At 44.5% G+C, this 27107-nt stretch overlaps 2 protein-coding genes across 3 annotated transcripts; both read right to left on the reverse strand.

The window, feature by feature from the left end:
• Positions 1-86: 86 nt before the first annotated feature.
• On the reverse strand, positions 87-10402 carry LOC122754005 (antigen peptide transporter 1-like). 2 transcript variants are annotated; one of them, XM_044001949.1, is made up of 11 exons: positions 9573-10402; positions 8426-8540; positions 8133-8263; positions 6740-6945; positions 5351-5548; positions 4613-4741; positions 4284-4472; positions 3630-3803; positions 3249-3411; positions 1849-1985; positions 87-1067 (listed from the first exon to the last, which is right to left on the reverse strand). In XM_044001949.1, exons 1-11 carry the CDS (start codon positions 10144-10146, stop codon positions 852-854), a joined length of 2232 nt encoding a protein of 743 aa, XP_043857884.1. In that variant the 5' UTR covers positions 10147-10402; the 3' UTR covers positions 87-851. The 2 variants fall into 2 exon arrangements, with proteins under 2 accessions (XP_043857884.1, XP_043857883.1); XM_044001948.1 differs by having other exon boundaries at positions 4613-4765.
• A 10614-nt stretch (positions 10403-21016) lies between these two features.
• LOC122754006 (patr class I histocompatibility antigen, A-2 alpha chain-like) lies at positions 21017-24135 on the reverse strand. Its single transcript, XM_044001950.1, has 8 exons — positions 24072-24135; positions 23611-23880; positions 23110-23388; positions 22482-22757; positions 22219-22320; positions 21731-21763; positions 21345-21389; positions 21017-21143 (listed from the first exon to the last, which is right to left on the reverse strand). The coding sequence occupies exons 1-8, from the start codon at positions 24133-24135 to the stop codon at positions 21139-21141; spliced, it is 1074 nt and encodes a 357-aa protein (XP_043857885.1). The 3' UTR covers positions 21017-21138.
• Positions 24136-27107: the final 2972 nt, after the last annotated feature.

The raw sequence follows: 27107 nt of genomic DNA on the forward strand, positions 1-27107 counted from the left end.
GCACTTAGTTGGCATGGAATCTAGGAAAAGAGCTACAGACACTCTGGAAAAACAGAGGAAACACAAAACTTAACAAAATACCCAGTTTATTCTCAACACCATGTACTTCCAGAATACTTCTATGTCAACTGAATAGAGAATTGATCCTCAAATACCCCATCACCACTTTGTATATGGAGACAACCTCTCTGGTAACTTTCCCCCTCACTTTCAGTGCCCCTTGAATCCACAGGCCTTTGTATCTAAGAATGTGATTATAAGTACCGTTTTTATCCATCCTTTAAAAACCCTATGGTAGTCTTTTACATAATCACACTTGGATAACCCATATCTGATTACTTACTGCCTCAGGGATGGGGGAGGGGAGGTAGGGCAGGAGAGATAAAAATTGGAACTCAAAACTATAAATAAAAATGTTTATTATGTTTAAAAAAATAAAAATTAAAACTCTAGAGCTAGGCTGTAATAAAAGACAATCTCCTTAGGGACAAGGGCTGTTTAGTTTCTGTCTTTATAACTGCAGTGCTTAGAAAAGTGCTGGAACACAGTTGGTGTTTAATGAATGCTTGTTGAAAGAATGAATGATTTCCCACTAAGGTATTCCCATTGCCTTCCCCTCTACCAGTATGTGCAATTTAAAAGAGGGGCCTGAAGAAGAAAACTTTAAACCAAAGGAATTAATGTTGATGATGGGAATACAATTAGTAGGAATATAAATTTGGAGTGGAAAACCTATGTGGAACTGGTAAATCACATCATGTGGCAAAAAGAGGCTGAATTTCTTCCTCTGTCCCTCCATTTTCAGGAGAAGAGCTGTGGCTTCCCCCACAATGGAGATTCAAGTATGTCCCTCATGTCTGAGGAGCTCCGTTCCCACCCATGGCCTCCACCATGGTCCAGTATCGGCCCCTTTGCTCCATGAGCTGCCTGTGGGTGCCACTTTCCTGAATGAGCCCCTCCTCCAGGAAGAGTATGTGGTCAGCCCTTTCCACAGAGCTGAGGCGCTGGGTGATGAGTAGCACTGCCTGAGAGGCCCTCCTGGGGGCCTCATAGAGCAGCTGCTCCACCTGTAGGAAGAAGGCACAGATGCTATTAGTAAATAGTTCAGAAGTTCTCATGAACAAGTCATAGCATTAATGCCATTGGCATTAACTGTCTTATCCACAGTAACCCCTCATTGCCCTCCCTTCCCATAGAACTAGTTGTGAGGATCCTATGAGCTCTAGGGAAAGAAGAATACACCCAGAACATCCCTACACATATTTATTTGGCTTTGGTGGTGCTAATGGTAATGATGATGACAATGAAGGAAAAAGGAAAAGAAGTTAAATTTAAGGGTTTTTTCTGGAAGATCTGTATAGAATAGAATTCTCAAACAGAAAATTCTCCGGGTGAACCAGGAAGGGATTAGGGTTGCCTTCAGGTTGAAGGATTTGGAAATGAACTGTAACGATTGGAATGACACCACCTGCTGGAGACTTACTGTAGAAGAGTTCTGCCCATGAAGTGAAGGTCTTTGAGGGCAAGACCAGCAGTCTTTTCTTTGGCGTCAGGAAGTGACGCAGGCTAGTGGGAGGAGGAAGGAAGAGACTGGCGCTTGGACTCACGCTCTTTCCTGGGGACTCTGGCGGAGAAGGGAGCTAGAAACGTGCTCTCCCTTTAATAGATAGATGAATCTAGGCCTTTCTCTCTCTCTTTACCAAATTCTTATTCTCCTTAATAAATGCTTAAAAGTCTAACTCTTGCTAAAGCTTATAATTTATTGGTGACCACTCATTAGATATTTTAGACAGTTTAGCTAGAATTTTAGCCCTTAACAGAAGAAAGTTGGAGAAAGTGCTGTCTCACCCATAACTGGTTGTCTGTATCCAGGGCACTGGTGGCATCATCTAAGATGAGGACCCGGGGGTTCCGGATCAGAGCCCGGGCCAGGGCCACTGCCTGCCTCTGACCACCTGACAGCTGGCTCCCTGACTCTCCTATCTCTGGAGAGAGAACCAGATGCATTGAGAGCAGAACCATTACAGCCACACAAAATCAAAAGCTTTCTTCCTTGGATTAAAGGGAGGAGATGGGGCTGAGACCAGTTCCTCAACACAGTAGGGGGAGGGTAGACATTCTGGGATGGTCCATGGAAGCCAAGGAATGAGATTCCAAAGGCCTCAATCCATCCATCTTTCTAACTCCTGCCCTGGAAGGCTGGAGTCTCAACTGTCTAGGCTCTTGAATCAGTGGGAGCAAGATCAGCTAGCCCTCTCTATCTAGGCAGCCCAAGACCAACACCCATCTGCCATCCAGTCATCCATGTGAATGTCTTACCATGGGCCCTGCCACTGCATTTTCCACCTACCTGCCCTTTCCACCTCTTGCTTTGGACACTCATACTATCAATAGTACTATTATTTCTGAAAAGGGCTTCTCATCCAATTCTTCTATGGCTTACTCATCCTCCTTGTGATTCTACAGACTGAAATTCTCTTCCTTGGCTGCTACTCACCTATATGTGTTGCCTTCCTTTATTAGAATGTAAGCTAGTTGAGGGCAGGGGCTTTCTTTCTTTGGTATTTGTATCCCCAGTACTTAGCACAGCACTTGACACATAATTAGCACTTCGTAATAATAGCTAACATTTATATAGCACTTGTTATGTGCCAGACACTCTGCTAAGCCCTTTGCAATTATTATTTCATTTGATCCTCTGGAAATCCTGGGAGAGAGGGACTGTGATTATCCCCACTTTACAGAGGAGGAAATGGAATCCAACAGAGGTTAAGTGACTTGCCCTGTGTCACACAACTAGTAAGACTGAGACTGGATTTGAACATCTGTATCATTGAGGCAGCTAGGTAGCCTAGTGGATAGAGGCTGTCCATGGAGTTACAAAGAACTGAGTTTAAATAAGGCATTAAATAAGACATTTAACTAACTATGTAACTCTGGCAAGTCTGCCTCAGTTTCCTCAATAGCAAAAATGGAGATGATGATAGCACCTATCTTCCAGGGTTTTTATGAAGATCAAATGAGATCACATCTGCAAAGCAGTTAGTATAGTGCCTGGAAAATAGTAGGCACTTAATAAATTTTAATTGTTCACTTTTACTTGTTCTCTTTGTCTACTGTTGATTAAATATTTTTCATTGATTCATTTAGTCCTTGCCTGTCTCTGGTACAGGGTTGAGTTAAAGGTAAAATGGACTGAGCCAGGTTTGGGGGTAAAGGGCTGCTTAGGGAGTGACTATTCACAGTACCTGTGTAGTAGCCCTGGGGCAACTGGGAGATGAAACTGTGAGCTCCAGCCTCCCTGGCAGCCTCCATGATCTCCTCCAGCTCTGGCTTCCAGTCCAGCCCATAAGCTATGTTTTCATAGAGACTCCGTCCAAACAGCTGTGGCTCTTGGGACACTGCAGCCACCTGGGATGAGCCAGGAGGAAAGGAAGGGGAAGGCAGGAGGAGAAGGAGCTCAGGTCAGGGCTTGGGCATTTCCATTCCTCTGGGAAATTCCCCATCTCTATCATAGCCACCAACAAGGATGCTGCAGAAACTCTGCCTGGCTGTCATTCTCCTCTTCATTCCTTCATTGACCTATTCTTCCAAGGGTATTCTGCTCCAGGTGATCCTCCAGTACTCACCTGTGAGTGCAAGTATCGGTGTTGGTACTGGGGCAGTGACTCCCCATCCAGCAATAGCTGCCCCCTTGTGGGCTGATACAGATTCTGCAGCAGTGCAGCCACTGAGCTCTTCCCAGCCCCATTGGGCCCCACAAGGGCTGTCACCTGCCCAGGGAACAGAGTGAATGTCACTCCCTACAGGAACAAGAAAGGGAAGGCATTAGAGGAGATAGTTCATTCCCTGGTCAGGCAGATGCACACACAAAATCACCATTCCTCCACCACATACACATAGAGAGACATCCTCATATCATGAGACAGGGCCAGTGTGATCTCTGCATAAAAGGGAGGAGGAAAGAGAAGGGAGAATAGAATAGAGTTGAGAAGAAAAGTGGGATATTAGCTCCCACAGCCAGAGTAGGGAGAAAGTGGAAAAGTCTTTGAGATACCCAAGTAGATTTGTGAATTTGGGATGACCCTGTAGGTACTATCCTCTATAATCCTTTTCCTTCCTTTCCTAGAAAGATTGGGGGAGTTTAAGTTGATACCTGAAGCAAAACCATCTCATCTAGACCAGGAAGAAGGAGGGATTAATTCAGGTAGCATAATATCCCAGAGAGCATCTCATACGCTGGGAGTTGGAAAGAATGGAGTGTGAAAGGGAGGAGGTGATACCTGCAGGACCAAGACATCTGGCCGGCTGGGGTAAGCAAAGAAAACATCTTGGAACTCTACAAGGCCATGCAGGGTAGGAGGTGCCAGGGGACCACTGGAAGGGCATTGGGGTATCCGGTCTAAGTACTCAAAGATCTTCTCTGAGCATCCCACAGCCTTCTGTATACTGGGAATGGTAGAGAGCAATACCTGAAGGAAGAATGATGAGCCATGAAGAAGAGCAGGGGATACCATGTACTCTCTGGGATATTTGACAAGAATTCTGGGAAGAGGAGGCTGAAATTGATAGGAGGGGAGAAATAAGAAGCAATGGTCAAGGAGGGTCTTACCTCAACTGCAGTGGTAAGCTGGATCTGGTAAAGGACAAAGGTGACAAGGTCTCCTCTACTCACATCCCCTTGGGTCACCAGCTTTCCCCCCATGTACAGAATTCCCACCTTCAGCACCAGTCCTAAGAGCTGGGGGTAGATCAGAAGGTACACCTTGGGTACAGTAGAGGACGATAAGCATAACTATGTCACATTCATGGAAGTCATGGCATTGGAGCCTCAAGTATAGTCATAGCATCACATCATTAGCCATCATAAAATACCTGGAGCCCTGGACACCTGAGGCCAGCATTTCTGTTCTTCCATGTAAAAGTACCAGCCAGAAGAACAGGTGTGGGGTCTAGGGAAGGAACTAAAGGACCCTTTCTGAACTCTGAAGCTATTCATCCCCATTGAACAAAAAATATGATCCCTTATCCTCAAGTCCCCCCTTCATGTACCCTGCTGCCTGAGAGGCCCCAAGAAAGGGACAGACAAGATGCAGTGACCTTATAGCACCTCAAGGAGGCTGGGAAAAGAAGTATCCCAGAGCAGAAAGATGTTATTTTTCTATAAAGAAGGTAATCCTCTGGATTCCCTTGATGAAGGCAACTATCTAGAACCTCAAGGAAGTTTCTAGAGAATGGTAGTTTTATCTCAGGGTCTTAAAATGGTAAATATGGCCCAGGAGTCCCTGGATGGGGACTGGGTCTTTAAGTCCTAGGCTTGGAAGTAGCTCCTCTCTCCCCAGGTACTCACATTGGTGGTCCATATGTTGAAAGTATAAGCCAATGCCAACTTTTGGTTAAGTTTCTGTGTCTTCTGGAGCTGACAGGCAAACTTCTGGGCCTCTCCTTCCTCATTGGCAAAGCTTCTGACTGTGGGCATAGCAGACAAGGCCTCCATAGCCACCTGGCTTGATTCTGCCAGGGATGTCCGCACTTGGACTACCAGGGACTGTGGAGACAGAGGGCAGCAAGACAGTGTTGTGCAGAGAGGATTTTCTTAGTACATTTTCATGACTGTACAGAAATTGATGGTGTGAAAGGACAGGGAAGTAGGCCCTGTGGATCTGACCCTTCTCTATATCCCCAATCCACAAAAGGGACCAATGTCAGGGGATAGTCCAGAACCCTGCTGCATAAGAAGGCAGCATAGGGAGAGAGTGACAAGAGCAGTGCTGGGGGAGGTAGGAAGCCTGAATTCCAGTGTAAGCTTTGCTACGAGCTGGCTAACCATGGGATATGAGCAGTTATTTATGTTCTCTGGGCTTTTCTTTCCTTACCTGAAACAAAGAAATAACACTTGCACTAGGTAACTCACAGATGGGTATGAAGAAAGAGCTTTGGAATCTGTCAATGTCATTAAAAATAATATTACATGACATGTTAGTTGGCATAGTATATTGAGAATTGACTTTGGAGCCAAGGGGACATGAGTTTAAATAATCCCTCAGATACTAGCAGCGTGGCCCTAGACAAATCACTTAACCTCTCCCAGACTGTTCCCTCATCTGTAAATAGGAGATAATAATAGCCCTACCTCTCAGGAATGTTGTGAGGATCAAATAAGATAGTAAATGTAAAGTGCTTTGCAAATGCTAAAGCTCTATGTAAAGGTTAGAAAATATTATTATGATGATCACTATTATTCTTCCTATTGCTATTGTTGTTATTCTCTGATGTGAAAATATAGAAACACCAGTACCAAAGTCAAGGAATATAAAGACACAGAGGAAGAGTGAAACCAAGAAGAAGGAATATGCCAATCCTCTTAGAAACTCTAAGAACATAGGGATGCCAGAATTTGGGTACACAGAGAAGATAGAAGAATAGAGGTAAAGGGAAAGAATATCCTACAAAGGACAGAACAAGATTGGTGTGATAAGGGGACATGATGAAGAAAAACAGCTAGAGAATAACCTAGAGACAGAGGCTATTATAGAAAAGGGCCAGGGTTCAGGCAAGAGACCCATCAGGGCCACAGGGCAAATACTATATATCCTACAGTCTTCTTCACAATAGGGGGCAAGGGGAGGCAAGAGGAACTAACCTTGTCAAAGTTAAGTATAAAGAGCAGACTGGGGCTCATGAAAGTAGAACAAAAGTTGGGAAGAGATGGTGGAGAAGAGAGGCCCCCTGAACTTACCTGTTGCCATTTACCCAGCACCTTGGGCAGGAAGAAGAGCACAGGCAAAGCAATAAGTGTGACCAGGGTGAGGGTCAGGGACCCCCAGAGCATAAGTCCCAACAGACACAGTCCTCGAAACAAGTACCATAAGAGCAGGCTCAGCTTCTCACTCAGGGACTCACTCAGCATGGCTGTGTCCTCTGACACCCGAGAGGTGATGACACCTAAAGAGGAGGAGGAGGGAAAGTTGAGGGTAGGGCAAGAGATGAGGGTCTAGGGTAGTTGGGAGGGGGAAATGGAAATATAGAGAAAGGCTGAGGCTGATAGGAAAATATCTGGGAAAATATTGGAGTGAGGGTTGGGGGCTCATTAATTCAGTCACTAAGTGCACCTAAAGTGCTTAAGGAGCCCCAAGAAGATCGGAGAGAGGTGTGTGAGGTTGGCTGCTGGAGGGGGATCACAGCTGTCAAGTTCTCCTTGGGGATGTACTGCTGCCAGCTGTGCAGTCATGGAGCCCGAGGAACAGGGGTTCAAAGTCTAAATGTGCCAAGTTACTAGGGTTATAGGGGACACAGCTCGAGTATTAGGAGGCAGATCTCTCTGGTTCTGATAATGAAGGGAGGATGGGGTTAATATTTTTGTATAGATGGGATATATAACAGTGTGTCCTTTCTGATTTTTGGCTTAAAAGGCCAAAGAAAGTATGATGAGTATTCTGTAGGGTTGTATAAAAGGCAGAAGGAAAGAGGAGTGTATGGGGAGAGCTGTCCCCTTCCCTCTGCCAACACCCTGGGATAGACCTTCCCCCTAATTTCCACCCACTTGGACTATTGCAAGAGGCTTTTTGCCCCTACTCTCTTCTCCCTCCAGTCTATCCTTCATTCTGCTGCCAGAAGAATCATTCTTGTGCATAGATTTTATCATGTAAACTTCTCAGCTCAAGTTTTCCAAAGCTCCCTATTGTCTTCTAAATAACATTCATATTCCTCCAGTCTGTCATTCAAGGTCTTCCTCCATCCACCCTACTCTTTCACTCATTTAATAATATTCTCCTCTATATAATCTATGCTCCCTGTTTTCGTAAACTGTGCTCTCATGCTGACATGCCTTTTTCCCTCATGCTTATAATGTTTTCTTTCCCCCTTTGCCTTTGAATTAATTCCTTTCCATTCTTTCAAGATCAACTCCAGTCCTACCTCCCCCAAGAAGCCCAACCTGATTACCTCATATCCCTCAGAATGCAAGTAGCATTTTTCTTCCCCATAAATTTCTAATGTACTTATTATTTAACTGTGTATTGGAGCTAGCCATAGTAGTATTCTGTTCCTTGGATGCTATAGGACTTACTAAATATGGAAACCTCTTCAAGATTTTTGGCTCACCTTGTATAAATAAGGGAACAAGGACTTACCTGTTTGGTTCTGTTGAAAAAAATCAGTCTCCTGGGACAACACAGCCCGGAACACTTGTCTCTGAAGGTTGCTGTGGGCTAGGCCCATTATGTAATTATAAATTCCATCACCTAAGAACTCTAACAAAGCACTGGGAAGAAATGATGAAGTGAGGGCAATTACTAGGAAGCTTAATATTTGGGGGGGAGGGAATCTTCTAGGGTATCAACCTGCCCAGAGTGCAACCCTAGCTTCCAGCTCCCTCAGTTCCCTAGTTCCCCATTCTCGGAGTTTCCAAGCCCAGTTCCCAGACCTGGTTAGTGTGAGTATCGACATGAAAGCTATGTTGTGGGTGAAGATGGCAGCTGATTTATCCTGTACCATCCAGTCTGTGAGTCGACCAGTGAAGAATGGGATAGCCATCTCTCCTGGAGGTGTTGAGGTATTATTGGGGAGGAAGAGAGTGTCAATTAGTCAACTAATAGAGGGTTTTTGGTGGTTTACTTCATCAAGGCTGGTGACTTCCAGCTGGACTACCGCCCCATCTTTTCTAATATAGAAATAGAAAGCAATCCCCTCACCAGAAGTCACACAGTTACATCCCAATACTCTTACTATTTTTTCCCATAAAAGTATTTCATCATTTTCCAGTTACATGTAGAGATAGTTTTCAACATTTGTTTTTATAAGATTTCTAGTTTCAAATTTTTCTCCCTCCCTCTCCTCCCTCCCCCCTCCCCAAAACAGCAAATAATCTGATATAGGTTTTATATGTACAATCACATTAAATATATTTCTGCAATAGTCATGCCGTGAAAGAAGAATCAGAGCAAAAAGGAAAAACCTCAAAAAAGAAAAACAACAAAAACAATAGAGGGGGCAGCTGGGTGGCGCAATGGATAGAGCACAGGCCCTGGATTCAGGAGTACCTGAGTTCAAATCCAGTCTCAGACACTTGACACTTACTAGCTGTGTGACCCTGGGCAAGTCACCTAACCCCCACTGCCCCGAAAAAAAGAAAAACAACAAAACAATAGAGATAGTATGGTTCAATCTGCATCTAGATTCCACAATTTTTTTTTTCTGGATTTGGAGAGCATTTTCCATCATGAGTCCTTTGGAACTATCTTGGGCCATTGTATTGCTGCCAATACTCTCACTGTTTCCACTAATCATAGGAAGATAAACCTCCTGTGTTAGACCATTATGAGATTACACAGTCCAAGACCACATTTAAGACAGAAGCTCGGAGAGGTAACATGGATTTCCCAAAGGTGTAAAGCAATAGGACCCAGGTCTCTTGACTCCTAGGCAGTGGTGGTGTAAAGGCAAGATCACTAGATTTGAAGTCAGAGGCTCTACTACTGACCCTCTCGCGCCTCCCCCCACCCAGACTCAGGGCCCATAATAATCAATTCTCCCAAATTTGCCCAGGCCCTTGCATCCCTCCCTCTCCTCACCTAGACAGGACAACAGGAGGAAGAACATCACTAATGGGAAGCTACGCACTTCTGGGCCCAGGAAACTCAGCAGCCGGCGCATGATAGACCCCGAGACAATGGGACCCGTCGGCTCCCAAAGTTTTCCAAGCTTCTGCCACAGGACTAAGGCCGGCAGTGCTGCGGCATAGCTGAGAGCGAAAGCGTCCAGCCGGCTCCCCCAGTGGAGAGGTCCGGGCCCGCCTCCACCCCCGGCAGCCTCCCTCCCTCCCAGAACCCTGAACGAGGCGAGCCCGGGAAGCGCCAGCCCCAGCGCGGCCGCCAGGAGCCCCAGCTCAGACCTCCAACTTTTAGCGCCAGCCCCTTCCTGGCTGGTGACCCAACGCACCCCCAGCCACAACACGCCCCAACGGCCCAGACCGGCCCCCCAGACTCGGAGCAGAGGGTGCCCAGTGGGCAGGAGCACGAGCAGGAGCTGAGGAAGCGCGGGTCGGAACAGCGCCCAGTCCATGAGCAGCAAGAGCAGCAGCGCCTGCAGCCCCCCAGAAGGGGCTCGGGGACATAGGAGCGACCCAGGAGACCTAGAGCCAGCCATGCGCGGGGCACTGTCAGGGTTACTGATCCTGTTTGTTCTGAGGCTCTCTGCCCTTTAGTTAATGGTCTGGGCTCAGGCGGTGCTGGTGTCGGTGTCCCGAGCAGGCTCTTGGGATGGGCCAGGGCTAGGGGCAAGTAAAAGCAGGAGGGGCAGGCTGCAACCGGAGTCTCGGGGAACCCCAGGCAGCGAACTGCGCCAGGCTGCTCAGTAGCGAGAAGTGTTTCCAGAAAAAGAAAGCGAAAGCTGCCGTGGTTGCTTGAATCCGTCCTAGCAAGATGGCCCCGCTCCCCCCCCCCACCCCACCCCCCAAGAGATGCCAGACCTGGGTCTGAGACTTAAAATAAATGGGAGAAGGAAGCCACCTTGAGTTTCCCCTAACGGCTCCTCTCCAATCGCAACCTCAACCTTCCCCAAATTGCTCAGTTCTCGGCTCAGAAGAACCGCTCCCTCCCATTGACTCTCGCAAGGGCTGTTGGATTGCATCTAGGTGGCACAGTGGATAGAGCATTGGCCCTGGAGTCAAGAGGACCTGAGTTTAAATCTCACCCAGACACTTACTAGCTGTGTGACTCTGGGAAAGTCACTTAACCACAATTGCTTTAAGCATCATGGTGCTCTTCGAGAACGAAAAACCAACAACAATGGAAGAGCTGTGGTGTCACTAGTCACCGAGCAGATCAGTCCTGAACAAGTTAGGAGCTGAACTGGACTGCAGCCGGGTACTACGGAGGCGTCCCCTGGAGGGAAGCGGAGTAAGGAGGGGCGAGACTGCTGCGGGATTCTTGGTCAGAAAGCAGTGCCTGGGGGCGAAGAGGAGCCTTAGAGCTGGCAGGATGAGGGAGAGCTCTTACTTTGGGGGTCTTCCCGGAGTCAAAGAAGTCCATACAGGGTAAGAGACCCGAGGGACGGCAAAGAAGAATGGAGAAGCGGTACAGCTTTTTAAGCCCAAAGTCACGGACCAAACCGTAGAATACACATGGAAGCAACCCTTCACCACCGTTCCTCGCTCAGCCCACCATAGGAGGTGGCCTCATTTATGGAAAGGCAGTTTAGGGGTTTGGAGTGCTGCCAGAGGCGGTCTAGGAGGGGCGTCCAGACTCTGCAGCTGTGCAGAAGAAGCGACTCCCAATCCCTTTCGCTTTCACTTCCCTAGGGAAACTTGTCAGGGGTGGGTTGGGGGAGATTTGGAGTACGAGAGAAGGTAGACTCCATGAAGGAGCCCTGATCACTTGGCCCATGGGAGCTGGGTGAGTGAAACCCTGGGTGATGGGAAATGATTTTTTAAGAACGATTAAATTCACCACATAGACTGCTTTTAGATGTACTCATGGGGAGACGGATAGCTGTAGGGGCTAGTGGAGAGTACCCCTGGTCTGATGGTGCCCCCAGGTAATCCTCATCCTTGGCAGCGCTAATCTATGCTCACTCTGGCTACTTTGCTCCATAAACTCACTGCCTAGGGAAGGTGGGGATGAGGAAGGAAAACGGCAGCAGTTGACCAGCATTCATTGCCACTACTCAAGGACTGAAGTAGGTACAGAGGCAGAGGCCTATGATCAAGACCACCTCATTCCTCCTCGTGATCGATTTAATGCAGCAGACATTTCATCAGCACCTGGACAGAGCCTGATGCATCAGGTGAACTAAGAAAGGAAGGAAAACTTGGTCTCTGTCTTTGTGGAGCTTACAGTCTAATGGGAATAGCACTATACAATATCTACATAAAAAATGTAGTTCTGAGGAGGGAATGAGGTGATCAATGTGCTGAAAAATTCTTGGGGGAAATGACATTCATTCCTAAGCCAAGGATCTCCAGAGATATTTGGGACTGTTCTCTTGGATGGATTCAGAGGAGTTTCTTTCTCCCTTCAAAACCATAAGTGGCAAGAAAGAGGAAGACAGTGAAACCTCTGAGGGGTTTTGATTTGCTCAAGCCATAGGTGGTAGTAAAAGGGAAAGCCAGAAAACCCTCATCTTTTCCTAGCCAGCTCTATCTTCTTCCTCCTATCAGCTCCCAGCAGTGAAGTTTTTCCTCCCTTTAACTCAGCACCCAACAACACATGCAAAACCTCTTTTCTTTCTTTCAGGTCATCAGGGAAAGGGGGTTGAGAAATGCAAGCTCTAAGTTCTGCTACTAAATAGCTGTATGATCTTGGGCTAATTATCCTCACTCTTCCCAACAATAAATAAGGAATTATTCTCTAAAGTCCCTTCTGATCCTATGTTCTGAACTTTCTTACTTCAATTCCTTTCTTTATGTCTTTATGGCTTAGGAAAACTGCCCTTCGGGGAGTGAGGGGGAACACAATACTTCATGAGAGTCCAGTCAAGGAGTGTACAAACAGCCAGTGGAGAAGTAGCATGCCCAGCAGATGAATTATGATGCACATGATTCCCCAAGGAGATGAAGGATATCAGGGACTGAAGTCTAGAGTTGTGGGTTACCCCAGGTATATAAATATTCATTAATATGCCTCCTTGATAGCTTTCTATAATTTTGCATCTACTCTTTCCCACAGACATTGTATAAATTGGTGAAAGAGTGTGACTTAGGTTTAGGAGAGGAATGTTGTTATAATTATTCATTTTGCATTCTATTTAGTAGTGTTTTCATGATTAAAACTTAATTGTGTCATTTTGGTTGATTTGTTTAAATGGGAAGAACATATGGAAGGAATGAGAAAAAAGCATGTTTTAAGTGCTTTCTATGTTACAGGTAATGTGCTAATGTGCTTCATAAACGAATACAAGCAAAAGAAAGACAGTCTTACCATCAAGGAGCTTACATTCCAATAGGTGAATACACATACACACACACACACACACACACACACACACACACAAACACTGAAGATCAGAGGAAGGTGATATGATTTTGAATTTCAGAAGCCAGGAACAGGATCAAGAGGAGATGGAAGGCCAGCCTAAACCTCTCCATAAAATGGAGGAACCAACACGAACTCATCAATGAGAGAAAGGGGTTGGCCTTACAGAGGAATATTCCAAGTAGAGAGAGTCACAGGGATAATCGAATGTTCCAGGGTGGGAATGAGCTGAAGAAAGTTCTAGGATAGACAGCTTAGAGAGGCATGATTTTGAAGGCCAGAAGCCAGGAACAGGCCTTAGGAAGATGAGAGCTCAGGACCTTCACCTATGCATAGCAGATACAAAGCTTCATCACATTCAAATTACCCTATACTCTGCAAGTGAGATGTAGCTGTGTATCTTTTGCTTCTGGGGAAACACCCTAGCCTGCCAGCATCCCTGCCAGGATAGGCACAGGTGAGATAAGTGAGCCAATCCCAGCCCAGAGAGAGAATCTAAAGAGAAAGGTCAAGCACAATGACACTGTGGGATGTCATTTATATTGGCAGGGAATCCCTGGAGAGATTCTCAGTCTGAGACTTCTTGAATACCTAGTTTTGCAGATGCATTTGAATGAAATGAACAGAACCAGAATAAAAGACAAATGTTATACACAGTATTAGCAATATCATTCTATGAAGAATTATAAATGATTTAGCTATTCTTAGCAATACAATGGATCACTCCAAAAAACTCCAAATAATTCCATAAGCAATACAATGATCCAAGATAATCCCAAAAGACTAATGAATCATACTATCTCCCTCCAGAGAAAACTGATATTGATTGAACTCAGACTGAAGTATGCTATTTTTCACTTTCATTTTTATCTTTTGAGTCTTCTTATACAAAATCACAAATATGGAAATGTTTTACATAATTGTACATGTATAACCTATATCTAATTGTTTACTGCTTCATGGAGGGGGGAGGGGAGGAAGGGAAGAGGGAGGGATAGAATTTGAAACTTAAAATTTTTTAAATGTTAATTTAAAAAAAAATGGACTCTTGTTATTACTGGTGAAAAATGGCAAACAGGGGCAGCTAGGTGGCACAGTGGATAAAGCACTGGCCCTGGATTCAGGAGGACCTGAGTTCAAATCCAGGCTCAGACACTTGACACTTACTAGCTGTGTGACCCTGGGCAAGTCACTTAACCCTCATTGCCCCACCAATGAGATACAATTTAAAATTAAGAATACAGGGAAATAAAATGTACAACCTGACTGCGTTCTGGAGAGTCTCTTTCCACCTGCTGTGCCTGGAACTTTTTTAGCCTCCTCCTGCATACCAACGGACTTTCTTCTAGCATTCTCCTTGTACTCCAGCATCCCTGTTCTCTTAATCTTTGCTTTCTCCAACCTGTACCCTGTGCTGACCACTTCTGTGCTCTCTGCTGCCTCCTTGTCCTCTGACCCCCTTTCTGTCCGTCCCTTAATCTTCATTTTCCAGCCTCTCCCTTCCTCCTAGTCCTTTGGCATTCTCCCTTTATATATGTTCCTTCTCACACCTCAAATCTCGGGCTCCCTGTGCCCCCACATATACCAAGCTAATGTGCCAGCCACACTAGGGCTGAGGCTGGGGGGGATGCTCCAGTGTCCCGTGAATATCACACTCAGGGCTCCAGGGGCACGTGCCCCCTGCTGTGCACCCAGGTACCTCTGCACAGACTATGCCAGAGGCTGGCCTGGATGAGCCCAGGATCTCTCAGATAGATCCTCTCAGGGAGGAGGGAGTTGGGGCTTTTCCGCCCCAGCTGTCTGACCTGGTGTCTCAGCCCATGAGCCTTTTTGGCTCAGCTGAAGTGGAGGGGGAGGGGCACCAGCCCCTTACACGGAAAAGAAAAACCTGAGGGCCTAAGGCTTTCCAATCTCAGCCCAAAAGTAGGGTCCCCAAATCAAAATAAATTTCCACACAGGAGAATCTCTGCCCCTTCCCCATCTGAGTCACTGCCACTCAAGACTACTTCCTGGTTCCCAGCACTGGCAAAACAACCAAGTTCTGCCTCAGCACCAGCAGAGACCCTTGTAATCTCCCTCTGGCTAACACTTTCACCAGACCATGAGCTGAATTCCAGAAGAAGCCACCACTGCATCCAATTCAGAGGCTCCAGAGGTCTCTTTCTCTGGTGTGGCCTGCCTGTGGCTGGATCTGTGTCATTGTGGCTGCAGGGCTATGCTCCCCTCCCACCCTGGTACAACAGACCTTTCCTGCCGACCTTCTAAGCCATCTTTGGCTGGAAAATGATTTCACCCTGTTCTTTTGTGGGTTCTGCAGCTCCAGGAATTGTCTTTTGGAATTACTTAGAGGTTTTCAGAGTGATCATGTGGGGAGCTCTGAGAAGTTACTGCCTTTCCTCCTCCATCTTGGCTCTGCCCCCCTGATCCCAGACCTTGGTATACTTATCAGTGTTAGATCCTATACAGAAACACTCCTTGCTCATTCAAGAACTGATACATCCTACATGAAGTCTTTTCTAATTGCTCAGTTGCTAGTGCTTTTCTGCCCAAATTACTTTCATCTTTAGTTTGTATATTCTTAAATATAGGAACATGTTTTCTTCCCTGGTAGAGTGTAAAGTCTGTGAGGACAGGGACTGTTGTTTTTTTAATCTTTGTTTAGAAGCATCTGTCACAGTGCTTGGCACATAGTAGGTGCTAAATTAATTATAAGTGATTGGTTAAGAAATTGAGGAAATTAGAGAAGCAGGGTCAGTTTAAGAAAGAAAATTCACTAACTTTTTTGGAAGCAAATAGGGCTTGTTTGGGCTTCTTTCCCTCTGAAGCTGATGTGACCTTATGAATACTGGCCTTAGTTCTTTATCTGGGTCTGTTATATTATAAAATAGCCTTGTAGAAGTATTTATATCCAAAGTTCTTAGTTTCTCTTAAATCAAGGATTTAGTCTTTCTTGAATAGGGGACTTAATTGGGAAGGAACATAAAGGTATCTTGATTCCCTGAAACTAAAATAATTAGAATTTGTTTGTGTTTTGGCTATGGTGACCAAGTCAAGAATAGGGACTTCTTATGATTAATTCAAATAAGATAAATTTTTCTTTTGTGGCAGAGGCCTGGCCAATGAGCACAGTGCCCACCAGTCTGTGCATATTACATCAGCATGCTTGGTTGACATACTTCCTGTCAGGGTCCCCACCCCAAGACCACTCCTCCTTTTGCTCTTCTTTTTTCTTAATATTGGGAAGCACCTTGTTTTCCAAAGCTAATGCCCAGCAAGCAAGCTGTGCCCTGAGCTGGCACAACAACAATCCTTTGCACCCACACTCTGGATGAACTCTCTGCAGCGAAATCACAGAACTGAGAGAACCTGAGCTTGGACAACAACCAGTCATGAAACCCTGCTGTGAACAGACTTTTTGCTTCATTGTTGCTATTGTGCCTCAATACTGTAGCTACACCTCACTGTTTGGTTCTTCATCTAGCCACAACTATATGTATCAAGGTTTAGCTAAACTGCTATGGGTCTCCTCAGTACTAGAGGAGACCCCAACACACATGTCTAGTTTCTCTCCTCCAACAGAATAAAGAAGGCTTTCTCTCCATAACCTCTCTAAGCTCTGTGGTATTTTATTTTTCATAGTTAACAGTTGGTGAATAACTTCAGTGGTTCTTTGATAATTTATTTTCAGTGTTGATATTCCCCATATGGAAGAGGCTGAGGAGGCTACTTCTAGAATAGTCATGCTGACATATAATGGTAGTGCTTTGGAGAGACATTGAAGCATCTATAGACATTCTGTAATTGGTCCCAGTCTGCTAATAATGTACTAAATAGTAGCCATTTTGATTGGCTCCGCTTGCAGAACTGGAATGGGGGATATTTTCAAAAGACCTTCTTTGGCCTTGACCCTTTCTCAAGGTTAGAACTCTACCCTTGGTTTTTTCCTTCACTGGTGGCATTCAGTGAGAGACAAGGATGGAAATGGAGAGACTTTGGGCTTCTTTCCCTCTGAAGCTGATGTGACCTTATGAATACTGGCCTTAGTTCTTTATCAGGCTTGTTGATTTTTCTTTAACATTTTCAGTGAAAGATGTTGGATGTTATGACCTTATAAGTTTCCAAAGGTCAGGAGAGCAAGCTGTTCAGGAATCTGGGGGTCTGGGAGCCCATGTCAGGTTTTGCTACTAGCTCAGTATTGATTCCCTAAGGAGGGAAGAGAAACATTTGGGAATCAGAACTGCAGGAACTGAAACAAAGACTTATCTGGATCAATGCTGCATTTACATGTAAATTTGGTGGGACAAAAGTTATATAGAAACTTATGTTAAGTCTGAGTCCACTCTCCCCACAGAATGAGGAGGTTTCAGGAAAGAGCGAGCTCTCAAGGTGTTGGGGAGAAATTATTTGTACTTTTGTCCTTATTATGTCTTCCAATTAACTATTTATTTGTAAAAAGCTAATTGATGCTCACTGCTTAAGTAGAACAAGGTCCCTAGTCACTGGTAACTAGTGGGAGGACACCCTGAATGGAGAAAAGTTTGAGTTAATGGCATTCAAGAAGACACACCCCAGTCTGCTAGGGATATCACTAGGACCCTGATCAGCAGTTGTAAGAGTCTGACTCCAGAATAGTGAATCCAGAGCAATACTTGCTACATTTTATTCACATTTGACCAAATTGAAAGGGGTATAGTTAAAGAGGAAAATTAGTTTCTGGAAGATATTTCTAAAAAAGCTAAAAACCCTTCAATTTAAACTGCTTGCTTTTGTTTTACTTTGTTGTGGCATTTTGTATTTTCTTCATAGTCACTATAAACTATAAATGAAAACTGCTTGAGTCAGATAATATTCTGATTAGGAAGGAGAATTCTGGCATTTGAACTTTTCTCAAAGCAGACATACCTGAATTATAGTAATGAATTGTGTCTGACACAGTGTGACTTAAAATGAAAGAAGAGAGTTTTTCCTTTATACTTGTATAATGGGCTGCCCACAAACATAAGTCACAGGCTCTGGGCTATGCACTAAAGACAACATCTTTCTCTGGCAATGGAGTGACACCCCAGCAGATACTTACCATGTCAAGAACATAAAGAAGAGTTAATAAAACTCAGAGGGTTAAGGAGAGAGTGGATAGTGGAGAGGGCTAAGGCTGGAGTATATACAACTTTTCAAAGTTTAGCACTGAGTTGGAGAAAAGAATTGGTACAAAACAAAACTTAAGGAAGCTATGATCAGGATGAGCCATTTAACATTCTAATAAGCTTCTCTTTTCCACACGTGTCCTACACAGTTTGCCCAGGATTCATAATACCATTCTGCTTTAGAAGTTAAACATACTCCAAAGGCTGCTTAACAAGCAATCTCTTGGGGGCAGCTAGGTGGCACAGTGGATAGAGCACCGGCCCTGGAGTCTGGAGTACCTGAGTTCAAATCCGGCCTCAGACACTTAACACTTACTAGCTGTGTGACCCTGGGCAAGTCACTTAACCCCAATTGCCTCACTAAAACAAAACAAAACAAAACAAAAAAAAACAAGCAATCTCTTCCCCCAATCAACTTGCACTAAGGAAGTCACAGTAAAAACGTGTGTACAGGGGATAGAGTCTAGGATGATGTGAGATGAGATATGTAAGGCATCTTGCAAATGTAAAGCAGAATTTGTGTAAAGGCTTTAAGAAGGCCATTGTACAAGATCCACAATTATCTTCCTTCCCCAAGGAACACACTGCACCAGGAAAGCCTCTTTGTTCTCTAGAAAGTCAAATCCCTGAATTCTTAAACATGGGCAAAAGAAGGCAGAGGAAGGCTTAGGAATTCCTGGAAAATGTCAGTTACATCACATACTCAGACTAACAGAACAGACTGCATGGGAGAGAAATGATGAAATAAAACCAAATATTTGAGTAGCTACTATGCATGAGGCATTGTCCTTGGTTTCTCCTACCTCTTTAATTCTGATAAACAACATATCTTCGGACTTGTTTTTCATTCCATTGTTCCTGTTTTGTGTGGCAATAGTACTAATAACCATCCACTAGCCTTCTCTAGGAGATTACACAGATTAATTCATAGATTAAACCAATGTTGCTCTTAACTGCCATTTCTGCTTGGCAAGAAGATTAAGTGTAGTGACTTTGGAGATTTTCAGATTGCTCTCATCACAGCAACTTCCCTACAGAATTGTTACAATTGTTCTTCAGAATGTTCTACAGTTCTCTGGAGAATTGTTAAAAAACCTTTTTTCCAATGTTTTTTTTTATCAATAACCAATTTACATACCTCAGATGGAGGGAGAAAAAGGAGGATGAAGGCAAAGAAGAGATGTATTATGGAACAGCTCTACAGTAGGCTTAGTTATTTGGAGCATAGACTATGAGGTAACTTATCAGAGATAGTAAGACTATTTGAAAACAAAATACTTACCACCCTTCAATTTGTAAGCCAGTGGGAAATCAAGTAGGAAGAGGAGAGAAGTAGTATTGCACTTACTCTTATAAGTCAGATTAATAGTCAGTGGCCCAGGCCCTTTATTTCTCACCTCATACCCCTATACCCTAGGCCTATTACTGCATGGTAATGCATAAGCTTTTTACAATGAAGAGCCTCAGCATCCATACATGGTCCTATGGGTGTGTTGGGTGGGTGGGTAGTGGAGTTCCCGGGACATCCTCGATAATACTTAGTCCCAGGAGAAGTAGTGACAGATGAAGGATGGGTATGTGGACACTTGTACTCTGGGTATTGGAGAGTTTAGCAACCAGGGTTTAGCTGTTCCAGTTGAGGAGAATTATTCATCAGAGATTCTGAAGAATGATTTCTCATCTTCAAACTGTGGATCAAAGGAAGTATGGGATATCTGTGGGGAGAAGTCCCCCACAATCAGACCTTTCCTCTACCTTAATGATCTAAAAAAAAGTTTAAGACTCTAGGCCCAAGTGTGTGAGAAATTTGGGAGAGAAAACAAGAGGTCTACCATCTCTGAGCTCCTTTCCCTACTTCAGTTCCAGTATCCCAGAGTCATTTCTCTAGCCATGGGCCAGATGGGTTAGCCATGGGTTAAGACAGCTCCCTTAGGGTTGGGAGGAAGTGGGGTGTTGATTCACCTATTCACTCTTGCTTACCACATTAAACTCTTTATCATCTCTTTGGGATAAAGTCTTAAAGAGATTTCCTTATGCCTTTGTGGCAAAAACAATATGCCATTCAATATTTGTCATGAGGGACACTTAACCTACATTGCCCATGAAAAAAAAAAAAAAAAGAAACAAAAAAAACCCTCCAAACTTGGGAGTCTACCTACCAAGACAAACTCAGGAACTCTATGAACACGATTACAAAACTTTTCATACAAATAAAACCAGATCTAAATAATTGGGACAATATTGATTGCTCATGGATGGGCTGAGCTAATATAATAAAAATGACAATTCTACCTAAATTAATTTACTTATTCAGTGCTGTCCCAATCAGATTACCTAAAAATTATTTCATAGAGCTAGAAAAAATAACAAAAGTCATCTGGAAGAATAAAAGGTCAATAATAACAAGGAAACTAATGAAGAAAAATGCACAAGGAGATGGGCTAGCCATACCAAATCTGAAGCTACGCTATAAAGTGGCAGTCATCAGAACTATTTGGTACTGGCTAAGAAATAGTGTCATGGATTAATGGAATAGGTTAAGCACAGGAGACACAGCAGTAAATGACTACAGTAATCTACTGTTTGATAAACCCAAAGACTCCAGCTTCTGGGATTATAACTCACTATTTTACAAAAACTGCTGGGAAAACTGGGAGATAGTATGGCAGAAACTAGGCATAGACCAACATCTTGCACCATATACCAAAATAAGGTCAAAATAGGTACATGATTTAAACATAAAGGGTAATACCAAAAGGTAAATTAAGGCATAAAAGAATAGCTAACCTCTCAGATCTATGGATAGGAGAATTTATGACCAAACAAGATATAGAGAATATTATGAAATTCAAATTGGGTTATTTTGATTACATTAAATTAAAAAGGTTTTGTACAAACAGAAGCAATGTATCCAAAATTAGAAGGGAAGCAGAAATCTGGGAAACAGTGGGGCAGACAAAGGAAATGGAGAAATAGATTCCTCTATTCTTTTTTTTCCCTCTGTCCCAAACATGGTAGGTTCCTTATTCTGAAAAAGGAAACAGATTAAAGAAAGACATGAAAAAAGTCAACCCTACCATCAAGCACCTCATTACTTTGAACAGCCTATCTCATCACCCCTCCCAAAATCAGGGACTCCCTTAACACCAACCACTGACACACTCATCTTCATTGCATTTGCCACCTTTACACCAGCCCCTCTCCAACTCTAGAACCACCAGAGGCTCACCTTTTGCTGTAAGAGAGACATCTGATCCCTGGGCACTATCACTACCTGGAGAAAGAGGAGAGAGATTACCTAATAAGGAATATATTGCTCAGAACAAGAGCATGGGGGGCAGCTAGGTGGTGCAGTGGATAAAGCACCGGCCCTGGATTCAGGAGTACCTGAGTTCAAATCCAGCCTCAGATACTTGACACTTACTACCTGTGTGACCCTGGGCAAGTCACTTAACCCCCATTGCCCCGGTTAAAAAAAAAAAAAAAGAACAAGAGTATGGTAAAGGATAGGGAGAGGTGAACAGAGAGGAGAGTCTCTGGATTCCCATTTCCCATGTCCCAAGGTTTACATGAACCAGCCCCTCTCATCTATCCCCATGTGGACCCTTTACTTACTTGTAGTTGCAGTATAGCTCCCTCTTTTTCCATCTAGAAGTAAATAACAACAACAACAATACAGTGGGAAAGTGCAGGAAAAGCAAGTATCCTTGAAATTCAATTGGTCTGCCATTTACCTAGGACAAATTCATATAACTTTGACTCTAACTATTGCAGAACCAGGATCCAACAGGAAGAGAAGAAAGATTTTAGTCCTGGTCACCATTGGGCAGGCATTCAATTCTTTTGATGTAAATTTCTAGATCTATTTTTGTTCTGAGTCTGAAGTACCCTGCTCACTGACCCTATTGTACTCCAAATGGACCATCTGTAAAAATGGTGTTCCTTTATAAGTTTGTTCATCTACAATCCCAGGGGTTCTTATCCTCAGTCTTTATTATGAAGAATAGGAGACTTGTTGGGTGGGACAGATAGAAGCCAGGGTGGGACAAGCCAGAATCCCTATCATGCCTGCTGCCTCCTGAGGCCCTTTCACCCTTCTTTACCTGAACTATTTTTCCTCCAGATCACAACTCCAGCAATGACTGCAATGAGGAGAAGGAGAGCAGTGATGACCCCTGCAGATAGCCCTATGGAGGGCTGTGGCTCTAAATAGAAAACACAAAGTGAGAGACCTTGCCCCCTCTTTAGACGCAGGTCTGTCTCCCTCCACAGTCTCACTGTCCCTCTCAAGAATAGGTCCAAATCCTTCTGTCACTGGGAGTGGGAAGGGACAGAGAACTCCCCATCTCCACCTCACTGTGCTTACCCCATTTCAGGAAGAGCGGCTCAGGTAGTCCCTCGTGCTGCACTCGGCAGGTATATTTCTGTTCATTTCCAGAGAGCATCCTCACAGCTGCCCACTTCTGGAAGGTTCCATCTCCAGCAGGTCTGGTCTCAATGAGCTCTGTGTCCTGGAGCTGTTCTTCTCCATCCCTTAGCCAAGTCAGTGAGATCTTCGCAGGGTAAAAGCCCTGGGCCCGGCACCGCAATGTCACCTCCCCGTCAGAAGTTGTGTGTCGGGTCACTCGTACGGAGGGTGGGTCTGTGGGGCCGAGATCAGAGGCATGCTGCGGGTCGCCTTTTGCCGGTTGGCTGAAAGTCTGATCCTCCTCCAGGTACACAAGGATGGACTGAACACAGGGCTAGGGCTCACAGTCCAGGCTTGGACAGATTCTGACCCGGACCTTACGTCAAGGGGGCGACTGTGAGATCGGAGCCTAAGACTGCGGTTACAGGGGAGGCAGAGAAGGGCTAGAGGCTCCCTCATTCAAGCAAAGGGAAGCTGAGCCCCACTTCGGTTCGCAGCACAGAGGCTGGAGCCATGGCCGTAGGGTGAGGAAGCGGAATGGGCCAGTTAGAGAGGTGGTGCGCTGGGCGGAAAGGTAGGAAGGTACCTGTCCGAAGTAGCGTCTCCTTTCCGTTCTCCAGGTGTCTCTGAAGCCAGTACACGCACTCCTCCTCCATATAGACCTTCCAATATTCCGCAATGCTTTGATCCGCTTCCCACTTGCGTTTATTGTTCAGGGCTCCTACATCCCCCGCGATCCAGCGCAGGGTCTCGGTATCTAGAGCTAGGTAGTCCTGTCCATCGTAGGCATATTGCACGTAGCCGCGGCTGAAGCTCCCGTTGGAGAACACCTCGCAGCCTGACAGCCTCTGGTATGTGTGAACCCCTGGGACCCCCAGAAGATTCAGCCCGGCCCAGAGGGCGGCGTTGCACCAAGATTACACAGCACCTCGGCTCCAAAGACCGTTTCCACAGGATCAGAAATATTGCTCCTCTCTAGCTGAGGCCACACCCCCTCCCACCTCCCACCTACCACGCACACATCTCGTATGTAAGCGGTCCCAGTACCTACTGGACTTGTAACCCGCGGTCCCTTCTTGTCACTTACCTCCCTCACTGTGGTTGTAGTATGTGGGTACTTTCTGCAAGCACATTCGGTAACGCTGGGTGGCTTCCCTGGAAATCCGCGTCTCTCGTTCCCAGTAGTCGGGGGTCTCCCGCTGGATCCACTGCGTCCTGGGCTCCATGCTCTGGCTGTTGCTGTCGCTGTCGAAGCTCAAGACCAGCTGATCGTCCACGTAGGTTACGGCGATGAACCTTGGTTCTCCTAGCCCGGGTCGAGACATGGCGGTGTAGAAATACTTCAGAGAGTGAGAGCCTGAGTCGGGAATATCGGAGACCTTGGCCAAGGCTCAGGATGGACCTTGGGTCCCCGAGTGTATCAGGGAACCCCCTGCCCCAGTCCACCCTGTTCTCAAAATTTGCAGCAAAGCCGAGGTGAGGAGCAAACCCGTCCCAGTCCCCTAGACATTGTCTCCAGGCAGATGTTTAACCTTCCGCTACACTTACCAGCCCAAGTCTCTCTAAGAACCAGGACACTTAACAAAAGTAGAGGCAGCACATACATTTCCATGGTCGTGAATCACAAAACATTGTGACTAACTCACATCGGCTTTATATAAAAACAGAACCTTAACTCTGATTGGCTGCAGAGAAGTTTTGCTACCCAACGACAAATGAAAACAGAAAAATATGCGTAGATGATCAGAATAAAGACAGGTTGTAGAAAGAAAACCGAAAGAGATTCTCAGGGAATCCCCAGCATTAGAATCAGTCACCATTCTCTGGTGTCCAATGACAACACCTAACATCCTTCAGTTACCTTCCGCACACAGCTCTTGTGCTCTGAACTTGAAAGTGAGAATTACCCCTGGGTTCCTCAAAACTTTTCTCAATGTCTTTTCTGTCTTCTATGGTCTTCTTACCTCTGATCCTCTTCAGTTTGTCCCTCTTCCTTCCTTGGCAAATATAGAAATAAACACCGCCCCCCCCCCTTCGGATTAAGAATATTTGAAGATTTAAGGCAACAATAATTTTGTAGAACATTTGGGGGGGAGTTGGTTGTTGACATTTCCATTTAATTATAGGACAAATATTCCAGTTATGTAAATGATTAGCTCAGGCAAGTAATCTCAGCTCTTCAGATCTGGCAAAAGGGTACAAAGCCAAAGAAAGAAAAATGGTAATTGAAATACAGTATTTGAAATTTTGATACAAAAGTGGAGGTAGGTTTGATCACCAAAAAAGAAGCTTAGTTACTAAAACTGAGGTACAAAAATACCCCCCCCCAAAAAAAGGTTGATGATTCTGAGCTGATTAGAATATGAAGATGTAGATTCCTAGAAATCCTTGTTTATGTCAGAAACTCTCATGATAGAAAGGATGTAGGTACATTTTTAAGAGGGGATTTTCTCCCTTTCTTGTCTCATAGCCCCAACTAAGAAACTCTTTATCTAAAAGATGTATGGAAAGCATTAATTTAGCTCTGGAGACAGTATCAGAGGCCATCTAGACCAACCTTCTTGTTCTATATATGAACCTACATATGGTCTAATTCCAAATTGAGTCATCTTTGCTGCACATTAGTTCAATTAGTCCTGAACTCTTCTGCTGTTGGAGACCATCTTATCTCTTCAAGTCATGTTGAAGTCATTTCTGGTTGAAGGGAAATGAGACCATAGATAGAGCACTGGGCCTGGAGTCAGGAAGACCTGAATTCAAATCTGACCTCAGACACTTAGTTGTATGACCCTGGGTAAACCACTTAACTTTTGTTTGCCTCAATTTTCTTAACTGTAAAATGGGGATAATAATAGCACCTATCTCAAAGGGTTGTTGTGAGGATCAAATGAAGTATTTGTAAAGTGCTTAGCACAGTGTCTCTACCACCGAGTAGGTGCTATATAAATCCTTATTCCATTCCTTTTCCTATTCAACCCATACAATGGTCCTATCCTATCTTTCACCTTTTTCTTGATCACAGTATAGTTTTAAAAAAAATCCCAGGGGTAGCTAGTTGATGCAGTGGATAAAGCACTGGCCCTGGATTCAGGAGGACCTGAGTTCAAATCCAGCCTCAAATAATTGACACTAGCTGTGTGACCCTGGGCAAGTCACTTAACCCGCATTGCCCTGCAAAAATAAATCCCCTTACCTTCTTGACATTTTCATAATGCTTCTCACACCCATAGAACAACTACCTGGTCCTCCAGTTTTGCTTGAAAAATCAAGATAAATGCCTAGTTTTCCAGTCTTCCTGTGCCATTGCCACTGTAAAAGATGATGATGAAGTATCCATAATCCTTATCTTTCTCAGTCTCCTCTCTCTTTCTCTCTCTTTTTAACTTATTTCTTTACTTACTTGTCTGTTTGCTGTTGTTTTGCCAGTCTCCCGAAGGTAATAGTTCTGTGCCACTCCGTCTTGAACAGGCAATATCTGGAGTAATATGTTTGGTTTGGGCCCTTGACAATTTGGAGAATGTCTAGCAAAGAGAGATCAGGGTGGTGAGAGGACAAGAGGACATGCTTAAGAGGATCATTTGAAGGGATTAGGGGTGTTTAATATGGAGAAGTGAAGGCATAGTGTGGACATGATAGGAGACATCATAGTGTTGGAAAGGCTCCCATTTGGAAGCAGAACTAGATCTATGTTAAAGAGGGCACAACTAGAAACAAGAGTGAAAGCTGCAGGTGGACCAATTTCCTTTTGCCCTAAGGGAAAACTTCCTAGCAATTAGAGCCATCCGAAATAGGCTTTCTCTGGAAACAATGGATTCTCCCTCTTTAGAAGTCTTCAAATTGAGATTAAACCATCACTTGGGGGGACATTGTAGAAAGGATTATTTTTCAGATACAAATTGGATTAAATGTTATCTAAAGTCTCTTCCGGGTCTTAGAGTCTGTGACTCTGAATTAACAACTATAGGATTGGCATCCTTCCTTTCTGGTGAAAACATGATTTTCTCTACTCATTCAAATGGAAGAGAAGTGGAGAAAGGGAAACTATCCTACTACCTAATACATACTGTCATCTGGATCAGAACCAGTCTCTAGCCTGTGAGTGTCCAGAGCTGAACAGAGCAAGCTAGAGACATGAAAGTCAGAAATTAAATAGTTTTCTTTTCAGAGTGAGAAAAAGAAAAAGAAAAAGGCTTGCAAGCAAGGAGGAGCTATAGACAAACGTGCTGTGGTCCCACCCTTAGTGGGTGGATCTGAGGTAATGTGAGGCGTTCTCAATACTTAGGCTACTGGCTGCCCAGTGAGCTGTAGCTCTGACAATGAGAGAGCATCAAACATTTGACAAGTTTGATTCATTGCAGGACTTTCTGAATTTGTCCAGTGTTTGTCTTTGATTAGAATACACCTGGTGAATCTTGTGACTAGCCCAGAGAGTGATAGAAAAGGATGGTTGTCCTGCCAAGCTCAGGGCATAGCTTATTTGCTGGGTCTAAGCTTTTGAAAACAGGGGGTCTAAATTTTATTTTGTTAATACATACAAACATACACATACATATTTATGTTGTGTAATAAGTCACTGGACTAAGA

Source organism: Dromiciops gliroides, chromosome 4, assembly GCF_019393635.1.
Source record: "Dromiciops gliroides isolate mDroGli1 chromosome 4, mDroGli1.pri, whole genome shotgun sequence".
NCBI lineage: Eukaryota > Metazoa > Chordata > Mammalia > Microbiotheria > Microbiotheriidae > Dromiciops > Dromiciops gliroides.